General features: G+C 39.4%; 1 protein-coding gene across 2 annotated transcripts in view; it reads left to right on the top strand.

The window, feature by feature from the left end:
- LOC131679641 (zinc finger protein chinmo) overlaps nucleotides 1–25,897 on the top strand; it is a 253,741-nt gene that overhangs the window by 141,045 nt on the left and 86,799 nt on the right. For both annotated transcript variants that reach the window (XM_058960373.1, XM_058960371.1), the window contains exon 3: nucleotides 23,845–24,076. In XM_058960373.1, coding sequence (XP_058816356.1) covers nucleotides 23,962–24,076 — 115 coding nt within the window. In that variant the 5' untranslated portion in view covers nucleotides 23,845–23,961. The remainder of the gene's footprint in view (nucleotides 1–23,844; nucleotides 24,077–25,897) is intronic.

Below are 25,897 nucleotides of genomic sequence, written 5' to 3'. Positions count from 1 at the left end.
GACAACTTCTAGAATAAGTTATCCGCTTTAACTGCCGTAATCGAATTAAAGAGATTGAACTTTAGTAAAAGTTGTATACAATGTTTGTGAATGTTAATTGACATCTAGGTCAACTTCGGTAATTTTACTAGCTGGATAGAAATCGTGGAATGCACAGGATATAATTTGAAAGAACAGCTCATATTAAAAAGAAGGATAAAACATCAATGATTTAAATTAATTGAGTTAAGGAAATAATTAGAGATTTTGAGAGAGAATGTAGAACAAAATAGAAAAGTAAGAGATAGTGGAAGAGGGTGAGACAAAATGGTAGAGAAGGAATATGAAAGAAGAAAATTGGATTGTTTCGATTCCACAAGACTTTATAAAGCATTATTGATTGATAGAACAGATTATTTTAATTATAGACAGATTTTATGTGCTTACCATCCTTCTGCCTAATGGCCGGACATTGTTGCCGACGTAATGTAAAAAATAAATTATTATAGCGCCTAACGTGGCTACCCCGCATCGCTTTAATCCATGTGCTCGGACCTCAAATGAAAAAGAAAATATTTATGATATCCAGACAATGGAAGCAATACGAGATTCGTTCAACCGAGATACGAAAATTTAGCTCATACCGAGAAGCTCCGAAAGCTGTACGGGATATGTTTCGGATCCCTTTTTTTCGGATCCCTTTCCCTCCTCTCTATTAAGCACCCGACCTAAAGTCCATTCGGCCTAATGACCATTCGGCCTAATGTCCATTCGGCCTAATGACCCTCGGCCGAATGACCTTCGGCCTAATGGCCGGACACCTTTTTAAAAGGGGGTGTGGGGGTTTTTTAATGACCCATGGAAAATGCGTCCAGTTGTCGTTGGCCAATTTTGATCGTAACACCCTTCATCGGCCTGACAAATTGGAACAATGTACATTTATGTGCATTAATTGCATGTAATTATCGCAGGGCAATTTTGTGATATTGGTTTGTTTTTGGTTATGATTTTTAGTTTCTGAGATATTGGCAATATTGTCAAAATGCAGCGAGTTTTGGTCACATAATTTTCAAACAAGGCGATTATGACATACGTAAATATTACATATGTATTATAAGAAATAGTTTCGAGAATACCTTTCAAACAAGCTATAGATTGTCAAATTCCGTTCACGTAACGGTAAAATATTAAATGTACATTAATTTTATCTAAAATTTGTTATTTTTTATGGGTCAAAAATGAAAACAATGTAAATATGTTATAGAATGAAAATACATCTACGTAATTCAAGGAGCCGGATGCACATAATATTTGAAGTATTCCTCAAAAAGTTTCGTGTAAGCTCACCTTAAAAAAGAAGAGTCCAAAGTTGCCCAAAGTTGAGGTATGTGCTGTTGCATCAAATGTTGTTTTAATTCCTTGAGTTCCAATATTCTTATATTATCATGTCTTGCCCAATATTCTTATCAAACAGAACTTTGGAGTAGCTTTACATTGTCAATGCTCATGTTATAAAGTTTGAAGTGTCAACAGCGACTTTAAGCACAACGTATGAAAATGCTGTATGCTGTTCCGTTTAATTTCTGCTTAGACTTTTCATTTATTCGACCTTTTCTATCGATCGATGTCATTCCTTTTGGACTACATAGTTGCTTAAATTTTAAGTAATATAATGAAAAAGTCTTAACAATTTCGACGTTAGCAATAATAATGTTTTGTTACCAGGAAGAAAAACTAGAATCCAAATTGCAAGAACCAATTTGTAACGAAGCAAGCCTCAATACGTTTGCTGAAGAAAATAGTCAACCAGTCATATTTCATTTTTTCGAAATATGTCCAGTAATATTTTACCAGAATACAAAGAAACAGTATGAACAATTGGCTATTCCGTTGATTGCTTGTACTAGATAAAATGCCAGTCTATAAAAAACGCCTTAATTGCACTGCGACTTTTCTGAAATGCCCTAATCTAACCCCATATCTAGGCATTGCGTGTGCAGTTGTACCTACTGCCAGAAAATGAAATACAGCCTGCCTGCCTGCCGACCGAGCAGCGAACGCAAAGCAGCAAACAAAGAACCTCCCCCGTGCGTCTCACCGAACAACGATAACGACGATGAAGACGACGGGGCAGCGGCGGCTACGACCACCATCGAACGGAACAACCCCCAAACGAGCAGCCCGGGGAAGTATGCTGAATGCGTTTCGTATTCCAACGATCTTGAATCACGCAGTGCACACGTTGCCTACCCCGCCGCGCACCGGCTGGTCCGAAAAAAACAAAAATCTAAGGCGAATCCATTCCTTGGCCTATGCGCGCCGTTGCCGTTGTATAGCGAGCCGAGTTTTGTAGTAAATACATAAGAAACCAGCACGAGTGAGCTAGAGAGAGATAGGTGGACGGAGGTTGCAGCGAGAAAGAGCTATCGACTAATACCTACCACACCGCCAGAATCACCGGAAGGAAGATGGAACATCACGTTTGGAGCATGGTGGGATGAGGGGTTTACAGAAAACGGCTGTCGCTAGTTGGTAGGACATTGCGACTGATGGTGTGGCGGATTTGGGGTACCCTTACCCTGCCCCCATAGGCCTGGTAGAGTGGTGGAATGGGAAACGCACTCTCTATTGCGAATGCGTTCGAAATGCGCATGAACCGATAAAATGACGCACAGGGCAGAGTATCATCAGCAGCAGAATCACCACCACGTTGCTAAAGGCACAGTAACCAAGGCAAGCACTACTATTCCGGTGCGTATGGACCGGCCCGACCCGGCCAGACCATCCATCCGAGAGTATGCGAGTGCGTTTCACAACTCTATTTCGCCAATTTGCTGGGAAAACTTTACACGTTCCTGGGAAAAGCCGGGTCGAGGCAGGAAGCGGGTGGAAATTTTAAATTATGTTCTATGTGCGTGTGATGCTTCACTGCCATTGCTGCTCGGCACACTTTATGTAACGCCTTGGATGGATTGTGTGGAAGCTTCCTGCAAGGGGGGATTTGCACTTGACGGTCGTTGTTACGCAACGAGAAGCCATTTGTAGTCGAGAGTTGCTAGATTGAGAATGTCGAAAATGGTAGCAGAAATTCTTGGAATATGATAAGGCTGATGGGGACGGTTGGTCATTCGTTGAAACTGAAACAACCCATTTCTTCCAACAGTAGTAAATCGAATGTTTTAATAATGCTCCATATTCTATAACCTTTCAAAACGTAGCAATTAGAGCGGGACACAACCCAAAAATCTTTCACAGCTGTGTGTGAGCCAGACACACCGTGAAGGTCAGACTGTTAGCGAATCCGAACGGAGTCATTGTCAATTGTTACCTAAGCAGCACTTGTTAATGATTGTGTATCTAACCCACCAGGCGATGTCAAGCGTCTCCAAAGGCAACAAAACTCGCCGACGATCGCCTGATCGGTCAAAAAGTGTTTTCAGTGCGTAAGCACACGTCATACTCGGTGTCGGGCTTAAAAACTGCAAAAGCGCTGATCTTAGTGCTGCGTTTTTTTCTCTCTCTTTCTCACTCACTCTCAGGGTAATTTTAATGATTGGTTCCATTATTTAATGGAACCCAAACGCACGCGACAGCCGTCCCGTTGTTGCTATGCAACAAACGCATAAAGAGCACGTTTACAATTGCTGTGTCCTCGAGACGCGTATTGACCTTCTGCGGTGCTGACGACTTCTAAACCGATTCAGCGGATGTGAACGCACCAAAGTGTAATTGTTTGTGTGATTGTGGATCTACACATTAAAAATGCTACATCAACACTGGAAACAAAACAGAAAGTTGCTAATCAGTTTCTTTGTTTGCTGGAAGTATCTTGTGGGCAATTAGTTCACAAACTAAATGTGCCCATTCTCACAACGCACCGGAGAAATATCATCCCGTTCCAGCCGCCGGGAGGGTTGGATTTTAATGAGCGGGAACGGAAGGCCCCCTCCCGTATCGCTTAGTCGAATGAGACTCTTAATTTCTCTAATTGCACAAAAGACACACGTGCGGCACACTCACACATGCATTGAAGGTGGTAGCCACGTTGCAGATCTGAACCTGCGATGCGGATACGTACATACTTACATGCCTTGTACGCGAAACGTAGGAAGAATCCTGTTTTGTTTCGTTTCCGCTTCGCGCCATACGCACACCATAGTCAATGCGTGTATGTTTTCCCGAAAGGAGCGCAAGGTACGGGTAAACAAAACTATCTCGCTACCGATAAACGGGCTGAGGGACTTTAATTTATTCTAAATTACCTTGCTTCGCTGTTTCTCTCGAACCTTTTGTTTTATCATATTCTAACCCTTTCTCTGGTTGATACTATCGAAGCATTACATGCATGCTCGGAGAAAGGAGGTAAAACATGGCACAGTATAGTAATAAAGGGCGATCACGAAACTATTGCAACACTTACAGTTGGCTGATCCTATTGAACAGAAGCAACCAAATTTTGCATTTACAGTGTAATTATGTGTTCTGTTGGCCCCACGTTGGGAGTAAGCTGGAGATGCGTCAATAAATGTTATTTATTCACATTTCAAATCGGCGTTGTTGAAAGCGTCAAATTGCAAATAAAGTGCATCCGTTTGGTTCTTAATTCCGTTGAAGATTTTAAGGTCCTCTTCCTCTGCATACGGCAACAGTGGCTCTTGTAGATGACAATTCACATTATTGAAATAGAGAGACAAAATATAAGTTGACAATCGACAAAAATCGACGCAATGGAAAACGGGCTGCGATTGTAACCGTGAAACATGGAACTGCAGATCGCTTGGCTTACCGGGGTTCGACCGAATTTTGCACGATGAGCTGAAAATTTGCAGCTTCGGGGTAGTAACACTGCAGAAACTTTGCTCGGTGGACTAAAGGTGAGGAAAGGCGGGCAAACGTTTCCTTTTACCAGAGTGGAAGCACAACGAATGACCTGGGAACCATATTGGTAGTGCAGGACAGATGCGAGAACGCGTAATTCAGTGGTGGGTGATCAACTAGAGGATGGATGTAGTAAGGATCAAAGGCCGTTTCTTCAGATATAGCATCGTCAACGTGCACTGAAGCGAGACCTAATGTCTAGAAGAGCTGTTGGCGGCAATATGAGCGGCAATGGAGTAATATCTTTTTATCACACCATCGGATCAATATGCAGTCTTCGGCAATGTTGATTCTTACACCCAAAGCTATAGTGAATTTTTTACTTAATTTATTGTTTCCTTTGTCAATTTTTCATATATTTTCATATACAAACTTAGAAATTCTTATGAATAAACCAGAAGTAACCACATATTTGGTACTTTACACAGAAAAAAATATTTTGTAATTTTAAATTTATTTTCATGCACATATTTGGAGCATGAATATTAATGTAAAATGAAGTTCCACCACAAATACAAACAAGTTGTCGTGCTTTCTTCAACGAATTTTATTATAATTTTACACGTTGATTGAAGATTACAGTTTCATTAAACGGGATAACAATGCACTTTAATGTATTTTTAATCCAATATTGCTGTAAAATAAACGACATGTAATATTATGCGAACGAAAGTGTAAAATTATATGCTTTTTGCTGCTCCCATTGAGTGCATCGAATTCAACTTAAATTTCAATCAAATTTTTGATTCAAGCTTTGTATGTTTACATTCGTATTGATTTACATGTCGTTTAAATATCATTATTTTTTGGTGTGTACTTAAGCAACCAACCATTCGGTTGAGCGATATTCCGAAAAAATCTAAATTTTAGTGCCAGTCTAACTCGTCACCCATTTATAGATATAATCCAGCGGTTTCGCGCGATCATGAATCGGTTTCGTTCGAAAACAGCTATTCTCGGCACTAGTAGCATAAGTCCAATGCACAGTGGTCCAGAATGCGAATTTAGCAGGAATTTTAACTTTTTGCTAAAATTAAATGACTTAGCCTTACAATATGTTTGGCAAAGTTGTTGTACTTTGCAAGGCCCTTCTTTTTGTTTAAACCGATGTTAGGGTGGTTCTAAATTTAGCAATATTTAAAATATAACTTTTTAACGGTTTGAGATAGAGCTTTACTGTCTTCGATGAAGTTGTAGAGCAACACATTTTAGATAAATTTGCTGAAGACATGCAAGCTCTAGCTTTTATATTTTCCATTGCACGAGAAATTTAAATGTAAGCTTTAGGGTGTTCCTTAAAAAACGGTTTTATTTCTATAACTTTTGAAGTTTTTATTTTACGCTAAAGTATCCTTTAAACAACTTGAAGATTTTTTTAGGGCGCAATTTGCTTTAAAGCACCAACTACTTAACTTTTTTCGTTTTAAAGTTATAAGAACTTTTATATAAAAAATATAACTTTTTCAAATAGAATTATCTTCAATTTGGGCACTGAACATTAAATACTGTTGCTTTCATAAGAAATAGCATGCTTCGTAGTATAGATCACCAAAAAATGGCAAACACGATTGTTTTTATATCTTGCAATATATACTCAAAAAATAGTTTATTTTTAGAAAACAGTATATATAACTTTCTAACGAGTGAAGCTAGAAAACCAATATATTAAAACAAATTGTTCTCCTTCAAAATATCTGAAAGTATTTCTAAAGTGATCTTAATGAAAAATCAAAACTGCAAAGGTTATAAAAAAACCATTTTTTAAAAAACACTCTAAATTTTTTTGGTAAATTTCTTGTAAAATGAAAAGTACACGACATAGAGTGTGTTTCAGTGTTTTTGACAAAGTTTTTTAAAATTTCATTTTCTGCAGTTTTCTGGAAGACCTCGAAACTCTATCTCGAACCATTAAAAAGTTAATTTTTTGATTTTAAAAAAAAATAGAGCCACCCTATTCACTATTTAAAATAATGGAAAAGTATTGTAAAGTGCAATATTTTATCATGAGAACAAAACTACATTTTTTAAATTGTTCACTGTAAAAGTAATTTAAACATATTACAAAGAGTCAATTTATGAAAAACCAAATTTTTATTATAACTTTTTCCGGTTTATTTTTTTTCCAACCTTTCCTTCAGACGTTTTTCAGAGTTTTTGAAGACGGACATTTTCTTCTAATACATCAAAACTCTAGCTTTTATTGTTCAGAAGATATAAGCACTTAATATTTCAAAAATAGATTTTTTTTAAATCAATTTTATGAAATTTTAAAAAATATCGTCTTTGCCATTTTTTGCTCGATTATAACTCTAATCATGACCTTATTTATAGTTCAAAAAGAATTATCTTTTATTTGCCCCAAATGAGTGATGTTTTTATTCCAAACAACCCCATTTTTGACGAAAAAGTGCTCATAACTTTTCAACGGAACTAGCTAGATATACGGTGCCATGTAACAAACTATTCGCCTTGAAACAATCTTAATGTTGTCTGAAGACTACTTCAGTTTTAAATAAATACAGCAAAAGTTATTGGAATAAAACTGTATTTCGAAGAAACACCCTAAGCTCCGACTTTAAATTTGTTGTAAAATAAAAAGTATGACAGATAGAGCTTACATGTCTTCAGCAAACTTTTCCAAAATTTGTCGTTCTACAACTTCGCTGAAGGTCGTTTGGTTCTAACAAGAATGGTTAAAAAGTTAATTTTTTGATCTTGGTAAAATTAGAACCACCCCAACTGCTGTTTTAACAAAAAAAACTACGAAAACTTCTCCAAAGACTTAATAAGACTAAGTTGTTTAGTTTTAGTAAAATCTCGAAATTCCTACTTAGTTGCGTTTCGGCTTCGCCTCATCAGAAACCGACACTAACTTATTGTCGGAATAGATTAGCGCCGGCTTGACGCAAATCCCTTAAAACTAAAACACACTTTGTGTTTCAATCGAACGACTGATCAAACGTGATGTCCCGTTCGAGCAGAAGTTCTGTTTATGCCGATGAGACACAGTGAAGCCGAAACTTGTCTTGGCTTAGCAGGCCTATGCGAAAGCACTATGCTATATTTCACCTTAAGGAGGAAATAGCATAGTGCTTTCGCATAGGCCTGCTAAGCCAAGACAAGTTTCGGCTTCACTGTGTCTCATTGGCATAAACAGAACTTCTGCTCGAACGGGACATCACGTTTGATGAGTCGTTCGATTGAAACACAAAGTGTGTTTTAGTTTTAAGGGATTTGCGTCAAGCCGGCGCTAATCTATTCCGACAATAAATTAGTGTCGGTTTCTGATGAGGCGAAGCCGAAACGCAACTAAGTATGAAATAAGGATTTGTGCCCTCCTGTATAAAGACTGGTTTTACCAACAAATTTTCACCCTAGGGAGAAATTTTGGCTTTTACCAAATTTTCCTCCTTAGGGTGAAATATAGCATAGTTGAAATTCCTGCTAAATTTGCATTCTGGACCATTGTGCAATGCCTTTAGGTGGATCAATCAGAAAGATGATGCTCATATCCACTAAACTACACGTACCCGCGATCGAACACGAACATATCCACTAAACTACACGTACCCGCGATCGAACACGTTTACGTACAAATGCTTGAGCCCTTCGCGATGATATACGCTATCACGAAGTCCCTACGCCCGCACATACCTGAATCGTACAATAAATATCACATTCAGAATCTCGACCCGCTACAATTGGCCTAAAGCAGTGTTTTAGTGGGCGCCATTGCCTGTCTCGTCTGCAATTGTAGTATCTGACGGGGAGCCCTTCCGAGAACCTAGCTCTACAACTCCAGTAGGACAACTCTCGAAAAAAAAAATCTTTGAAATGTATTAAACGTCGGATCTTGTACCGTCCGATGATTTTTTTACTTTTAGTTTTTAAACTGAGATTTTCCAAAAAAAATGAAAATATTTTTTTTAAATCGACACATTTCAAGTGTTTCTAAGACATATAGAAAATTAAAAGCGGCATTTCCAAAATCAAGTCGTAACTCCACTAAAAAAATCTCAGGTTGTAGAAGGGATTTTTTTTTCGAGATTGCATCGGATCTCAACCGTTCGTGACATTATAGGACATTTAGTACAAGGATACGATATCGATTCTTGAATATTCAAAGGGTATTTTCACGAGTCCTTCGACCTTTTAGCGCTAGCTCTTAATTATGTGTGAATGAGCTGAAACTTTGACTTTTTTGAGGTCATTCGCACCTTAGTTTTTTTTTTCGATTGTGTTTAAAATATGCATAGGGACTTTTTTCGATGAGCTATGTCGTTATATCGAGAACAGCGCAATTTAAGGAGCTGCGACCTGGTCGGTAGATCGTTGATTTTGGTGCATATCGTTAGATTTAAATCACCAGTCCAAGTACCACCACAACATTACTATCATGTCACACCTATTTTTTCACAGCATCATCCAGTCATTCATCAAGTGCAGATAGCTGACCACAGTTTTGCTTTACTACTCTCTGACGTCTTTCAATTTATTATATTTTTCGTGGCAGATATCTCGAAAGTTCGCCCAGATAAGGTCCCAGATAATTGTAATATTCTGTCTAAAGCAAGCAAAGTACGTTGATGGCGACAAGCCTTTTATGAAGGACTACCGCGTCTACATGCCCGCTCACAAATTTAAAAACGACGGTGCAGTCACCGGTTCGAGTTAGCCGTACGTGAATCTACTGAAGCATCGAGTTATCTTCAAGGGCTTTTTGTTGAGTTCAAGGGCTTTTTGCTTCGGTGAAACAAAGATTTTGAATGACAATCAGACTGGGCGGGACAAAATAGGGGTAAAATGTGATTTTGTTTATAGAATTGAAAACATTGTTTACGGTCCAACTGTACGACGTAAATTTATTCATGATTTATTTATTTATATTATTTCATGATTATTCATGATTTATTGAAAGGCTTTGAAACTGTAGTATAATAGTCAAAATTTACCATTCGTTCTCATGAAATAGTTCACAAAATCCTAAAATACGTTTTCAATTTCATGGTACAGCTCATAAAACATGAAATTTTGTGCATGGCCACAATATTTTCAGGTGTACGATTTTACAGAGTTCAGAATATTATTCATGGATTCATGAACTGGTTCCTTCGTGCTTGTGAATAAGTTCACAAATTTAGAATCCCTAATCATTTTCCTTTCATTCAATTTTGCACATGGTCTTGAAATTTTCAACTGAACTGTCCCACAAAATCTGGAATATTATTCATGGATTCATTTCTGTTCCGTGAACTAGTACATGAAGTGCAATATAGTAACGTACAGCTGCTAGCAACCCGTCATAGTTTCGAGCATTAGATAAAAGATAACTATTAGGATCTCGAACGTTATTCATTTGTTCAGTGTGATGTTAGGAATGGAAACGAAACCTACACTGAGTACCAAAAATAAATTGCACATTAACAGTTTGTGTTCGTGAAACGAATCACAAAACTCTTTACTTTGAATCCATTCAATTCTCGTGAACTAATTCATGATCTCTAATATATTAGGTACTATCCAATATCCGTGCTCGTGAATTATTTCATAAAATTATCAAATGTTTTTCATGTATTCGTGAACTGGTTCATGATTCCTAATATATGTTACGATCCAATATCCGTGCTCGTGAAATAGTTCACGAAATTATGCAAATCATGTATTCGTGAACTGGTTCATGATATCTAGTATAAGTCACAACTCACCTTCATTTTTTGTGCAATAGTTCACGAAATCATTAATTATTATTCATGTATTCGTGGATTGGTTCATGAAGCCTAGTACATGATTTAAAATCTATTTTGCGTGTTGGTGATATTTAGAAGATATCGCTTATCATTTAAAAGACACAAAAATAATATAGACACGAGCATTAGATATAAAAAGAACTATTAGGACATCGAACATCGTTATTCATTTGATAAGGTTAATGGTGATGTCTGGATAGAAAACAAAAACTGCGCTGAGAATCCCAAATAGTGGGACTGGTCTCTAACAGGGAAAAATGATCGAAAATGGTGAGTGAAGCAATCATGTGAAAAAAAAATCCTCCAGAGGCGAGATTCGAACTCGCAACCTATGAGACTCCGGCCGAATGCACTAATCCTTATGCTATCCCTGGGTATGGTGACATCCCATAAAGAATATATGATTATCCCACTGGCGACGGTGATCGCACCCTGCCTGCAAAGCGAGAATCACACACCACGGCAGCTGATCGCCCCAACACATTTGATCTATTTAATTTCCCCGCTAGATACCATCAGTCCTAAATAAGGAATTGGCACTTAAGTAAAAAAACAAAAAAAATGAATTATTAGTCCAAATAGTGTGATATAATTCACAGAACAAGATATCGCGAAACAGTTAAATTTTTATGATCCAGTTCATATTGTCACGCTATTCCGAATAAAATAAACCGATATAACCAAGAAGTAATAGGCGAAGGCGAAGAGAATTTACGAAAACAATGGTAAAACTGCTTCGTGCCAAATTTGGAAGTAAGTTTTAAAATAAAATATTACGATAACATAAACAGAAATTAAAAAAATCATGACTAAGATCCTCAAATCATGAACATGAATTACTCTATTTATGATTAAAATATTACGACAGCATGAACAGCAGTTACAAAAACCGTGACTTAGATCCTGAAAGAATGAATGAAAACACAAATAGTTTCATGAATTCGAGGTTTATTATTCATAACTTCAGGAGCTTGGTTTTGGTTTTCGTAAAATGTTCATTTCACGAAATCGTGACCTTTTGTTCATGAATTTGGTTTTTTTCGTGTATGATTCCTAGGCTGGTTATGTTCAATATAATGTTGGAAATGTCTGTTAAATATTCAGTGGATTTACACATACATACAATGAATCGACAGCTACGAACTTGAGTCGCTATATGTCGACGCTGAAATACTTGAACCCAGCGGCGAATCCAGAAGGAGAGTTCGGGGGGTCCGCACCCCGCCAAAAAGTTTCAAGTTGTTAACAAATTTTAAATTAGTTCCAATTTAGTTTTCAAATTCAAAATCATTTCAAATCAAATTTTTCACTGGTTTTACAGACCTGCCAGGGAAGTTTATTTAGGAGGAACTAGGAAATTTTCTAAGGGGGGTGGGGGCAAGGGAGTTAATTGATGAGGAAAGATGGGTTTAGGGAAGGATGGTGTGTGATGAGGGGATAGACCGGGATTAGGGTGACGATGTTCAGATTGATTGCATAGCTTTTCTATATGAGAAAGGCAAAAAAGTAAAGTGAACTTATAAATATGGGACATCACTTTTTTCACTTAAACTGCCATAACAAACGAACTAAACGCACCAGAGCTTCTAAATCTCGAGAAACATCGTTGATTAAGCTTCAAAACAAGCGCAGTAATTGGTGCAGTTTGTTTGAATAGAAAAAAAAGTTATTCTGAGAAATTAGGGTGAAAGTATAAATGTGTGACGCACTGTATTTGCCCATAAAACCAACGTCAAAAACTTCAAGCAAAATGGGCGGAGGTCTAAAATTGTCCAAATAATATGAAATTTGGCATCTGAGTTTACTTTGCTTTTTGTCACAATAGGAGGCCTCAGAGATTTCAAAAATGAGTGTTTTTGCAATGCCCTAATACGGGTGCGAGGGTGGCCAAGGGGGGTTGATGAAAGGTGGAGGTGTTATGGTAAGTGGGGGTCGATACTACACCAAACTGCATGTTATACCTTCCATTTGAGACTTGTTTTCAGAAAATCGGTTCCGTCATCTTCGAGTAACCGATGCGCCATTGTTGGTCACACATATACACGCAGACATACACACGTACAAATACACAAACACATCGAAGTGAGTCTAATGGTATAAGAGTGTCGGCCAACAATTGCAAGCAATATGTAACTCATTTTAATAATTTTTGTTTCATTTATACATATATTGATTATCGGTTTATATGGAAATTTCGCATGTGGCCGTATACTTCAACCAGTAACACAAGAACCATAACTCCGATTTAAAGGTAATTTAATAACATTCAATAAGAATATTCTAGCTTTCATTTGAGACTGATTTTGTGAAAATCGAGTCAGACATTTCTGAGAACAGAGTCAGGAACATAGTCACTTTCCCGAAGCTTCCGCCGAATTTGTCCAATGTGGTCAACGTGGGTTTGATTGGGCATCAGTGAGCTGAAACTATAAATTCAATTATTTTCGAGCATATTTTATGAAGTTTTGCATCTTTTAGATACCATGCTGATTCCGATTTATATGGAAATTTCATGCGTGACCCCACTCTTCAACCTGTAACTCCGGAACCGGGAGTCGGAATTAAATGAAATTCAATAGCAGCCTATGGGAACGTTGTATCATTCATTTGAGACTATGCTTGAAAAAATCGGTTCAGCCATTCCTGAGTAACCGATGTGCTTATTTTTGGTCACATACATACATACACACTCACATACACACATATGCACAGACATTTGCCTAACTCGACGAACTGAGTCGAATGGTATATGAGACTCAGCCCTCCGGGCCTCGGTTCAAAAGTCGGTTTTCAGAGTGATTGCATAGCCTTTCTATAGGAGAAAGGCAAAAACATAAAAAAGAACTGAACATATTCAGGACAAAACCATAGTAACCCTAACAAGCATAAACGCAAAGTGTTTTTTTGACGTGAAATATTTTTGTGGAAATATTATCATGAATACGAGGTTTATTATTCATAATTTCGGTCAGGATTTTCGTTTACTGTTAACAAAATTGTGATTTTTTTCATGGTTTTATAAACAATTTTTTTTCCTGTGTACATTTCCGAGCTGCAATCGTTAATATTGAATGCCACCGAAAATTAAGACTAACTGATGTCCACCTCGCACGGAGCATAGAAGCAACTGATTCACCATAGAAAAATTGCACACAGTACTAGGCAGGAGAGGAAGAGTTAAATACAATTTACAAACTTGTGAGAATGAGTATACTTTTAAATTAGCTGCATTGGTTGTGTCGTTCAATTCTAGCGGTTGTTTACACCGATTTCAGGAAAAAATAGCCGCATCACCAATTCGGGTGCAAGTCATACTTTTCAGTTCCTGTGTTATCTATCTAAATATTCAAAAGCTGATTCTGTAAATAATTTTTAATGCAACAAGAAAGGCCCCAAACAGGATATAACGTTGAAAAATTTTCTCGACTATATATAATTTAGCGATATTCATGATCGTTGGCCGTATTTCAATTATTGACAGTTTGATAGAATAGAATATAGTGAAATTTATAATATTTTCTACATAGGTATAAATTTGCATAATTATCCAAATTATTCCGACGGGCATTGTGCATCCATGAAATTCGGTACGAATATCCAATTCTGAAACAATGGTTTTTACCGAAACTGACAATGCGCCGAGAATACATAATTAGAGCCAGAAAAAATTTCTGCTGCCATCGCTTGCAGCAAGCAGTGAAAAGGGGGACATTGAAAACTGCACACGTGCTGTCACGTACACTATTCCAACCCGCCACCGCCCGTTGCGGCGGTTGCAAGCCGTATATTGGAACAACGGGCAAAGTTTTTCCCCGGTGTGATGGTGTTCCCAAAATTTTGTCCGCACTTTTCGGTGACAGTGCGGGTGTCGGGTGCCGCATTCATACCCGAATCGTTTGGTCCTACCAGGCAGTACACTCGAAATGCAAGAAAACGTACTTTTCCGCAAGGGGTGCCACAAGCGCTAGGGTGGAAACCAGTTTCGACAACGTCGTTCGCGTCTTGATTGATAACACTGCAGCTTGTAGCTGTTGCAGGAGATACGATTATGATCTGGCGCTTCATTGGAAACGTTTAAATCGGATAACGGATTGTTGGGGTGGACTGCTGCGTAACTAGTTGACGGTTGTTAACTTATGAGGAATGTCAGGGAGTTCTGATTTAGCTGATTGTGATGGTGCATTCGAATAACAATTTTTTTGAACTGATGGCAATCCAACCGCAGAAATGCGCCCATATCCGAACAGGCATTAGCATTTTATTGTGGAGTTACATTTCGAAAACATACAATCAAAGTCGAACTAAACATAGCCAAATGCACGATTCGCATTTATTCGAACAGTTCACTGCTGCTTGCAACGAACAACGCACCGAAAATCGCACACCCAAGTAAACGCATAATCCGACATAGCAAAACGCACAAATTAATATTTATAAACCTTTTTCATTTGAAATTATAACCAACCCGGGGCTGCTGTTGTTACCCACTTTTTGATGTCGTATCTTTCAGTCTGATTGGCTCGATTCGTAGTGTAAAGCTACGAATTCGACACCTACAAAAAGGGCACCCAGAAAAACGGCTACACATACGCGCGCAATGCAAGGAACTCACTTCGATTGAGGTCAGTTCCTTCGACTCACGCAGCACTGCTATTGGCGGCGTACCAACGTGTGACTTCCTAAATCGATTCCATCTGTTCGACCGAGACTGAGCGAAAACGGAAAACTCGAGGAGGCGACAGCCGAACCGATTGAGAGTTGCTTCGGTGTGGTTTCGCTTTTTCGCTCCATTTTTCCCCGTTCAGTAAAACGTACGCATCTTGCAGATTTGACCCACTCCTACAGCGCCAAACGTGACCGCTCGCTCACCAACATATCAATACTGATCGAAACGGTGTTGGGTGTGATGGGGTGGTGGGAGGAAAACTCGCTACCCAACTCGAACGGAGGAGGAGAAGCGCGGCACCGAAATCGTCGATTCATTATTTAATTAAGTTGAAGGTTAACTGAATCGGTGCGTTTTTTTTTCGCTTCGCTTGCTTTTTCTGCGTCTTGCAGACGCACCTTTTCTCAATTGTGGTTCCTCCAATTTGTCCGTGTTTGATGTTTCACTTCGTCTGCACCGGACTGGGAAAGGAAGTGAAGACGAAAACGAAAAAAAAAATCAGCTGGCCAGACGGTACGTATTTGTGCCACGCACTCGCATAGTCTCGAACGTCGTCCAAACGTGTGGAGAGGGAACGAACGGGGGGCATGGTTTGATGAGGCAAGCGATTCGGTTAGTTTTTGTGGCCCGGGGGCCTTTAAATTGCACACGCATTTTTATCGAATGCGCTAAAATGAGAATGCGTTGCTCCCGCGGAGGGGTTTACAATGGCACAGAAAACCGGACCGGTTGCTGAGAAAAAGAAGAAGGCGGAAAGCGTGTGTGCAGCTGCTTTTTTTCTCTTTGTCCGGACGGTTGTGTAGCAGCTGAGGTACGCAATTGAATGACTCACTCCGGGTACTGGAGTATGATATTGGGAACGACTGCTGGGAAAATTTTCGCATTGGATTGGTTTGGAAAATTTCGATGGCTTCGTAATTTAATGTAATTTAATATAATCCAATTCTTTATGTTGCTGTTTTTGGTTCAATTCTTTTTTTAATCCGATTTGAAATCACCAAAAACCATTAAAAGTAAAATATGATTTCCCGTGAAACTCCTCGTTTTAACAACGACCTCTTGATTAATTCGTTGGTTCTTCGATCTGATAGTAGTCTATAACCTCGCACTTTTTAGAATTCAGTTACCTTGCATTAGCTAGTCATAATTATACGTTGAATCTTTCGTAAATGCTAAAAATTTGTTGCGAAACTAATTTAAATAGAAGATCAAGTTCTAAACTTATATGTAGTACAAACACTTTAATACTGGTCCGACAAATGTCGCAAATGGATAACCGTTATATTGTATATCCAGTTACACAGTGCATTTTGTAATTTATTTCTAACTGTATGTTTCTTTTTTAGAACGAGGATTGTTCTTCATAGTCTAAAGAACTGTAAATTAAATACATTGAACTAGGAAAACTTGTTCTTTGCTATTCACTGTGTAGAGGACTGTGCCAAAAATAACTAGGGCGAACTAGAACTCGGCCAACTGGCATTTGTCCAAAACGCATACGGTCAAATGGCATTCTGTCGGATGACCATTTCGGTCAAATGAACCTTACAGCCAAATGACCCTTACGACCAAATGACCCTTACGGCCAAATGGCTTACGGCCAAATGACCCTGCGGCCAAATGACCCTTACGGCCGAATGACCCTTACGGCCAAATGACCCTACGGCCAAATGACCCTTACGGCCAAATGACCCTTACGGCCAAATGACCCTTACGGCTAAATGACCCTTACGGCCAAATGACCCTTACGGCCAAATGACCCTTACGGCCAAATGACCCTTACGGCCAAATGACCCTTACGGCCAAATGACCCTTACGGCCAAATGACCCTTACGGCCAAATGACCCTTACGGCCAAATGACCCTTACGGCCAAATGACCCTTACGGCCAAATGACCCTTACGGCCAAATGACCCTTACGGCCAAATGACCCTTACGGCCAAATGACCCTTACGGCCAAATGACCCTTACGGCCAAATGACCCTTACGGCCAAATGACCCTTACGGCCAAATGACCCTTACGGCCAAATGACCCTTACGGCCAAATGACCCTTACGGCCAAATGACCCTTACGGCCAAATGACCCTTACGGCCAAATGACCTTTACGTCCAAATGACCCTTACGGCCAAATGATCCTTACGGCCAAGTGATCCTTACGGCCAAATGACCCTTACGGCCAAGTGACCCTTACGGCCAAGTGACCCTTACGGCCAAGTGACCCTTACGGCCAAGTGACCCTTACGGCCAAATGACCCTTACGGCCAAATGACCCTTACGGCCAAATGACCCTTACGGCCAAATGACCCTTACGGCCAAATGACCCTTACGGCCAAATGACCCTTACGGCCAAATGACCCTTACGGCCAAATGACCCTTACGGCCAAATGACCCTTACGGCCAAATTATCCTTACGTCCAAATGACCCTTACGGCCAAATGACCCTTACGGCCAAATGATCCTTACGGCCAAATGATCTTTACGGCCAAATGACCCTTGCGGCCAAATGACCCTTACGGTGGAATGGTGCTTTCGGTATAACCGATTTGGGACACGGTTCTTCCAATGGCGTTCGGCCTTCGCCTAAATGACCCTTTCGGTCAAACGGCATACGGCCAAATGGCTTTCGACCGATTGACCTGGAACCGTTAACTCGAAATAGAACGAACAAGATAAATAAATAGTTGACCCTGGACTTTGAGGCAATGGCCAAGCAGAAGTTAACGAAAACTGGAAAGACGCTGCAAAAATGGCTCGAAATTGGCAAAAATGGACGTAACTTTTGATTTTTTGTGAAAGTGCAATAAAATAATACGCTCGACATGATACTGTACTTTGATGTGGTCCGGGGGCATTTCCACCAAAGCAGTATTACGGATACGATTATTTTCTTTTTAGTTAAGCTACATTGTGATCAGTTTTAGTACTTAACTTGGCGACCTTTATCATCCACTGCCATGGTCCAATAATATACAATGTGGGTTTAGGGCCAAGTTCTCTCCGGAGGCACCTTTCTTTAATTGCTATATTTTAAATTAGATCCATGCTAACGCTCACTAACACAAATTGATTATTATTTCATATACACTCACAATCTCTCATTCCAAACGTACATACGTAGCCTTCGCGATAACACAAACCTGGTCACAAATGCGAACTCCCGCAATCTAGACAACATTCAAACACTTCGGTAATTAAGTGAACATTTGCACCTAAAAATTTACTAACGTGGTCGCAAGTATCAACCCACCGCTCGCGCAATCATGAATCGGTCACGTCCGGAAGTCTCATCCTTGATCATGGCGGCCCAAACTCAATTGGACCAATAGAAATAAAAACTGAACAAGACGTCCACGCGTGATTACTGAAGAACACGCGAACATGCGAAAGGCCATACGCTTATAAAAATAATGTATCCACGCGAAGTTACATGCACATTAGCACACGCGACAAAAACGACAACATACAAATGCTCGAGTTCTTCGCGATAACACCCACATCCACACCCACGATCTCGCAAACAGGATAACACCCCGATGACTAAGTGAACGGTTTAGCACTTATAAATTCACAAACGCGGTCTCAAAAGTGAAGCTTCAAATGCCAGTGTTCGCGCGATCATGAACCGGTTTCGTCCGGCAAACCCTTATTCTCGGCCCTAGTAGCATAAGTCCAGTGCGTTCAGGTGGACCAAACAAACATAGCAATGCTTGAGCCGTTCGCGATCATCCATGCAACCTACAGCCGCGTTCTCGCATACATGATAACATCCCGGTGACAATATGAACGTCTCAGCACTTACAAACATTCAAACGCGGTCTCAAGCGTGAAACTACAGTCCACTCCACTAGCGCGATCATGAGTCGGTCACGTCCGGAAATCTCTATCCTCGATTTCAGAAGTCTAGTTCCATATCTTCAATTGAATCAATTAAAAAGAAAGCTCTGATATACATTGCGATATGACCGGGAACTCTAGTGATATGGGGTAACTAGATCCCAGTCAGAATGTGATCCGTACACAGAAAACTAAATATCAGAATGACGGTCCGCGTGGCCATCCAAGAACAGAAGCGAATATGTGAAGGGCCGCAGGGTTACAAAATCGAATTTATACACGCGAAGTCACATACACGCGACAAACACGTCAACATACGAAGGCTTAAGCCCTTCGCGATCATCTACTCACACCTACGCCCGCGATCGCATAAACTTGATAACACTCCGGTAATAATGTGAACGTTTTAGTACTTACGAAGCTCTAAACGCGATCTCAAACGCAAACCCGCAAACACGCGCGAGATCATGAATCGGTCACGTCCGGAAATCTTCACTCTTCATTCTAGCAACTTAGGTCCATACATTCAGTTGGACCAATGAAAAACTAAAGCTCATATCCACTAGACCACACGTTCTACTGCGACATGACTGGGAACTCTAGTGATATGCGAGAACCCACTTTCTTCTAGAATCTGAATCGTGCACGAAAAATTAAGTATCGGATTCACGGTCCGCGCGCGATCATTCTAGAACATATGCGAAAGGCACACGGTTATAAAATAGAATCTATACACGCGAAGTTACATACGCGTTAGCACACGTTAACGTACAAATACTCCAGCCCTTAGTGATGATACATGCGATCGCGAGTCCCTACGCCCGCACATACCTGAACCGTACAATGAATATCACATTGAGAATCCCGGCCCGCTACAATTTGCCTAAAGCAGTGTTTTTTGGTGCCATTGCCTGTCTCGTCTGCAATTGTAGTGTGTGATTCTGATGGGGATCCCTTGCGAAAACCTAGCTCTACAGCTCCACTAGGACAACTCTCAAAAAATAAATAATTAATTGGCTCTTGTGTTTCCTCTCAATTTACGAGCAAATCTAGAGTCAAGTAAAGGCAGCAACATGGGACCCCCACTGTTGGTATTATTCACCAACGATGCTGCTTTGCAAGTTTGGTTTGGGGTGCAAAGTAGTTTACTCCGATGATTTGAAATTGTACCTCGTAGTCCGATCTATCGACGACTGCATCCGTCTTCAAGAGCTTCTGGATACATTAGCTGGTGTAGTAGAAACTGGATAATTATTAGCATTGAAAAATGCCAAGTTTCATCTTTTCACCGCATGTTTAGTCCGATACGTTACGACTACTAAATCGATGGGCAAAGGCTCGCTAAAGTTGATTGCGTTAGTGACCTCGGTGAAGCTAACATTCAATCAGCATCGATCAGCTTTAATCCCGACAATTCGGCTTTATTTCTAAAATTGGCGGGGATTTCAATCACCCGCATTGTATGAAGGCGTTATATTGTTCGCTGGTTCGTCCACTACTTGAAAACAGCTTCTTTGATTTGAAGTCCTTTTCAGCTTACATGGAACTTACGGATTGAACAGGTGCAGAAGAGATTTGTCCGACTCGCACTACGAGACCTTCTATGGCGGAATCCACCGTGTCCTGCTCGATCTCGACACATTGGAACAATACAGAAAACTTCAGCAAGTAGTGTTCGTAGCAAAGCTTCTCAACGCTGAAATTGACTCCCCGAAGATCTTGTCCCTTCTTGATTTTCGTTGCGTCGCAACGTTGTCTACGCTCATCTGGCTTACTAGAACCTAGATTCCAGCGCGAGACGTTTGGATTCAACGAACGAATAACCGCTTGTATTCGAACTTTCTCCACGGTCGAGGATCTGTTCGAGTTTGGTGAATCATCGCACAGAAAGTTTCGCGGTCTACAATTTTATGACTTGACTCCTGCTATTCATTGAGACTATTTTTTGTCTGATGAATTATTTTGATAAATAAATGAATAAATAAACAAATAAATAAATAAATTCAACGGCGCACGTGAATTATCCTTTCTCGGTCAGCATACCGTAAACCGGGGTGACATTGATCGCTTTTCGCAATAATCATTACATATTTTTAGACGCAACACATTTTTTTCAAGTTTAAAATTTTTAAACCATGTACTAATGTAAGGAGAACAAGATTGGATGGTTTTACCTAAAATTGTCCGCTTACAGCTATTTTTCCAAAAATGATTTCAAGTTGATCTCCGTTTTCGTATTCCGGGGTGACTTTGATAACCTGCATGTTCACCCACATTAAGTTATTGATGTCAATGTTTTTCATTCAAATGTTTGTTTAAACTGATTCTGGAAAGATACTCATTGTTGAATAGATTTCAATTGGTATTATACAAAGTATTTCAATGTACTATAAAATTCGAGTAACCAAAATTCGTATAATTTGTGTCCAACTAGAATAAAAGATTCTGAAAACCTTAAAACTGCTAAAATTGTTTTATTTCAGTGCTTTATCAATGTACAAAATGTTTCATCCATTTTAACACGTTGGAATATTGCACAATAAAAAAAGTTGCGAGTTTTAGCTTAAATTTTTTTTTAAATAATTGCCAACTAGTTTCACAAAAAATTGTATTTAAAATAAACAAACTCTTAAAAGTAAATTTGGTACATCCCACTCTAAAGGAAAATAAAATCTCGCTTGTAATTTATTACTCTTGCTCAAATCTGAGATTTATTTGTTTTATAAAAAATAGACACTTTATGAAGCTTCGTAAAAATAAGGTAAAGTCAAATTTCGGTTTTTTGTAGTTTTTGTACCCAAAAACCGAACAAAATACTCAAAAAGTATAACAAACCAGTATTTCATAAGTTCAGAGTCATGTAATCATTTCACTCCGAGAGAAACCGTTCGCAGATATTGCGGTAATTTAGGCCTCTGTAAGCTAGAGGGTCCGTCGGCCAAATAACACTTTTGAGACCTTAATATTTTTTTAAGTGAGTGAATATTTTGGTAACATTTCTATCCGGCTCCAAATAGTAACAAGGTTATCCGGCTCTACCTGTCTTCAATCGAATTATTATTGTAAAATGATTAATTCATTAAACAAACAGTAATGTATTTAGCCAACACAGTAATAATATATTTTTCAAATTCATGGGTTCTGAAAGAGATTAAGCCGGTTTACATGTGACGCTCGATTTTCATCCAGCGTTGCCCTATTCGGATGTATTTGTAATTTCACAATGTTTAGTATCCTTGACATATCAAAACAGTGTGGAAGCAATGCAATTAGCACAGGAAGTGGCTTAAATTGATATTTTATTCTCATATATTTAAATTCGAATGTTTGTCAACATGCATCCAGTTCACTAATAAAAGCCCACTATGGGACCCAACTTATTTGTCAATCTGTTGTTCAAATTGCAATAAAAATGTTGTTCACCTACGATCGGTTTGAGTGATTTGCATGTTATGACTACACAAAACCGGCCCTAGCTCGTCGCCATATGCCAAAAAGAAGAAAAAAAAAACCAAACTATGCGTATTCGAAGGCGATCGCCCGCCGCATGGCTGAGTGAGTGTGCCTTGCGTGCCGGCATATCTAATCCGCCATTAGTAATCAATAGGTACGCAAAATCGTACGGTTCCAACAGGGCAAATGATTAGTGCAAATATACGCGTGATGAAGCTCGGGATCTTCAAGATGTTGCTGGTTGCCGTTTTTGGGCCGCACTCACACGGTTTGGATGCGAATAAATATTTGATTATTGGTTTGGCATTACAGCTCAGCAACAGCTGTTCGACAGGGCAATCAAGCTAGTTGAGCCGACGGAAATGGATCTTATCTAAAAGTCATATGATATACCGTCGCTGTTGTGCTATCTTATGACAAACGCCATTTTGGGGTAAACTGAGTTAGATATGCAACATTACTAATCTGAAAATTCTCTACAAAATGACGTTTTCAGAATTTTGAAATTTTGCTTGGTTACTGAGATATAGCGAAAAAAGTGATAAGAAATTGTCAGTTTTTTGCTTTAAATCACTTTATCTTGGGATTCGCTTAAGTAATGTAGAAGTTTTAGATGTTTTTATATGTAAAAATGTCTGAGAAACACAATGGCATAATAATTTTTAAAATAAAAATACATGTATTGCGAGAAATATGCAGTTTTACTTTTAAATTGGCAATATTTCATGTTTGGCAACACTGAAATTAAAAATTACTATTTTTTTCTAGATTGCTTGCTCAATTTCCTTCAAAATGCATCTTATCGATTGTTTCTAGGCCGAATAAAGCCGAAGATATTAATAAAAGTTAATAATTGATGCTTTTTTTCTATGGAAAATTTTCCATGCACAATTATGACACGCCATACAAATTTTGTCATCAATACACGCCTACGACACGTGTAAGTGCGACTTTTGTTTACATTTATAGTGAAAACTCGCAACATAGTCAACCGAACTTTGTGATATTTGAGAGTGTAATACAGAATAGATAGAAGCATTAATTGTCTTCTTTGAATTGTTTTTACCATTTAGAAGTTTCAAGATATTCAATCTCAAACTTTAAAAATCTTTTTTCTCGAAATGTGCTAAATGGCGCTTGTCATAAGATAGCACAACAGCGACGATACGTTGTTTCGATGGAGAATCGTGGTACTTTTCCGCTGTTGAAATTACTCGAATAAAATCATTTCATTTCCGATTTTGCACACACTAATCCGCTGACGTTTCCTCCTTCTGTTTTCCACAGATCCCAACAACTCATCTCAAGTGACAGGTTGTCGACAGAGACAGCAGTATCAGAGCCATCGCCGCCGGCACCGTCCTTCAAAACGCCACACTGAACGCAATCCGCCCGCCAGTCACAATGGATCAGCAGCAGTACTGTCTCAAATGGAGCAACTACTCGTCGAATTTGGCGGCGGCCTTTTCCAACCTGTTCGATTCGGCCACACTGACAGATGTCACGCTAGTCTGTGGAGGTGAGTAGTGGGAGTCTAAAGCTTGTCATCGAGGGTGGGAATTCAGCATACACATACACACCTGGGCTACTGATGCCGAGAGTGATATCCGGCCGGTCAGTGGTTGTGTCCAGCCAGAGCCGATATCCGGTCTCTGGCAGCCTGTCAAATCCTACCGGCTTGCGATATAAGAAATCGGTGTTGTCGTTGATGTGCCGTTTCCTACCCAGACGGCCCGTTGTTCCTCCATTCGGGAAGTTTGACGTAAAGATAAAAACCTGTACGTTTCCCCTTCCGGGATAAAAAAAATAAGTTTAGCTTAAAATCTCCCACCAGTCGCGGATGTACCGCGCGATTCGCGCTACAGAGAAACAAACATCACCCCGAAAGGGGTTATTCGAAGGATTAGACATTTATTTAAAATTTTTATTGCTTTTACTGTCGAGTCGAGCCGAGCGAGCGCCCAAAAACATTGTGTGGTAGGCAAGCTGTCAACGCGACGTTCGGTTTGAAAAGAATTTTTCATACATCGTTGTCTCTCTTTCCGGAGTTTGAGCGGCAAACCAAACAAGAGCCAAACAATGTTCCCTGTTGCCGCCGTCGCTATTGCGTGCTAGTTGTATGGTGTTCATTTTCGCTAAAGTACAAACTTGTGACGACACTGTTGTTGACGCGGTTGTTTTGTTCCCGGCCAAGGGTTTGGGGTATTTTTTTTTCGCGCAACATGGACCTGCTTTACGGCACAGCAGTGTTTTACCTCGATGCTCCATGCAGGAGTGGTTCTTCCAGAGGGAAATTGATTTCGCCCGCACTTTCGCGTTTGCAGTTCAAGCGTAGCACCAGAGAGGAATTTAGGGAAAATCGAGATATGGCCCAAGGGTGGACATACAATAATTCGAGCAAGTCGATAAATACCGATCGAACGATCTGGTGTTTGTGTCGAGATGTGTGATTTAAAAGACACGTCTCCACTGGGCTGTCGTCAAATCTTTTCTTTTGAAATTCACATAAAGAAAAGGGATTCCTACAGAAAAGGAAAAAAGTGTCGCCACTGCGGTTTAATACTGCAGTAACTGATTTTAGGCCTTGCCGCGTCTGACCGTTCTTTTTTTGGCTGGAAGTATTATGAATTATGGTTCTGAGTAACCTAGAAATCTATTTGGAGTACCCGGCCTTGCTGTTGATTAAGATGAGAATGGGTTTTTTGATTTTAATGTTAACCTTGCTATGGGTGATTTTGATTGTAGTTTATGAATTTTGCTTAGCACTTTCAGCGCAGGGTTCTCCGTAGTTTGCCAGCTTATTACATAGCTGACAAACTGGAAATCTGACTTATGTAGATGCAAAAAGTTGTCTGAGTATGGATGTCATCCTGTATGTATGGAATGGTCAGGTAGGAAGGATTAATATGAACCAGCATTCGTGTTACCACATTAACTTTGTTGGAAATAACTGTTTCAAGTATCATTTGTTACGGATCCCACCCTTTCACCTTTATTATATAAGTAGGGCACATTTTCAATGTTCTAGGAATACTCATAGTGAGTTTTTTTCCTTTTTAGAACTGTTGAAACCCCAAAACCGGTTATAAATAAAGATTTCGTGGGTACACAACAGATATCATACATTGTTTTGTGTTGCATTTAACGAGACCTACAACCTAGACTGGTTCTCTTGAAAAGCTCAAAATTACTCTAGCACCGTATAATTTATTCACTGCATCCTAGTTATTTGAAATAAATTTGAGTAAGAGTATTTTTTTATCATAAGTAATATTTCCATCGATCAACATGTATTTATTCCTAGATGATCTGTAAGCACAATTATTCTAGGCTTTACGTC

This window comes from Topomyia yanbarensis, chromosome 2 (assembly GCF_030247195.1).
Source record: "Topomyia yanbarensis strain Yona2022 chromosome 2, ASM3024719v1, whole genome shotgun sequence".
Lineage (NCBI taxonomy): Eukaryota > Metazoa > Arthropoda > Insecta > Diptera > Culicidae > Topomyia > Topomyia yanbarensis.
Note: the sequence above shows the minus strand (reverse complement) of the source record. Positions and strands in the feature narration are given on the sequence as shown.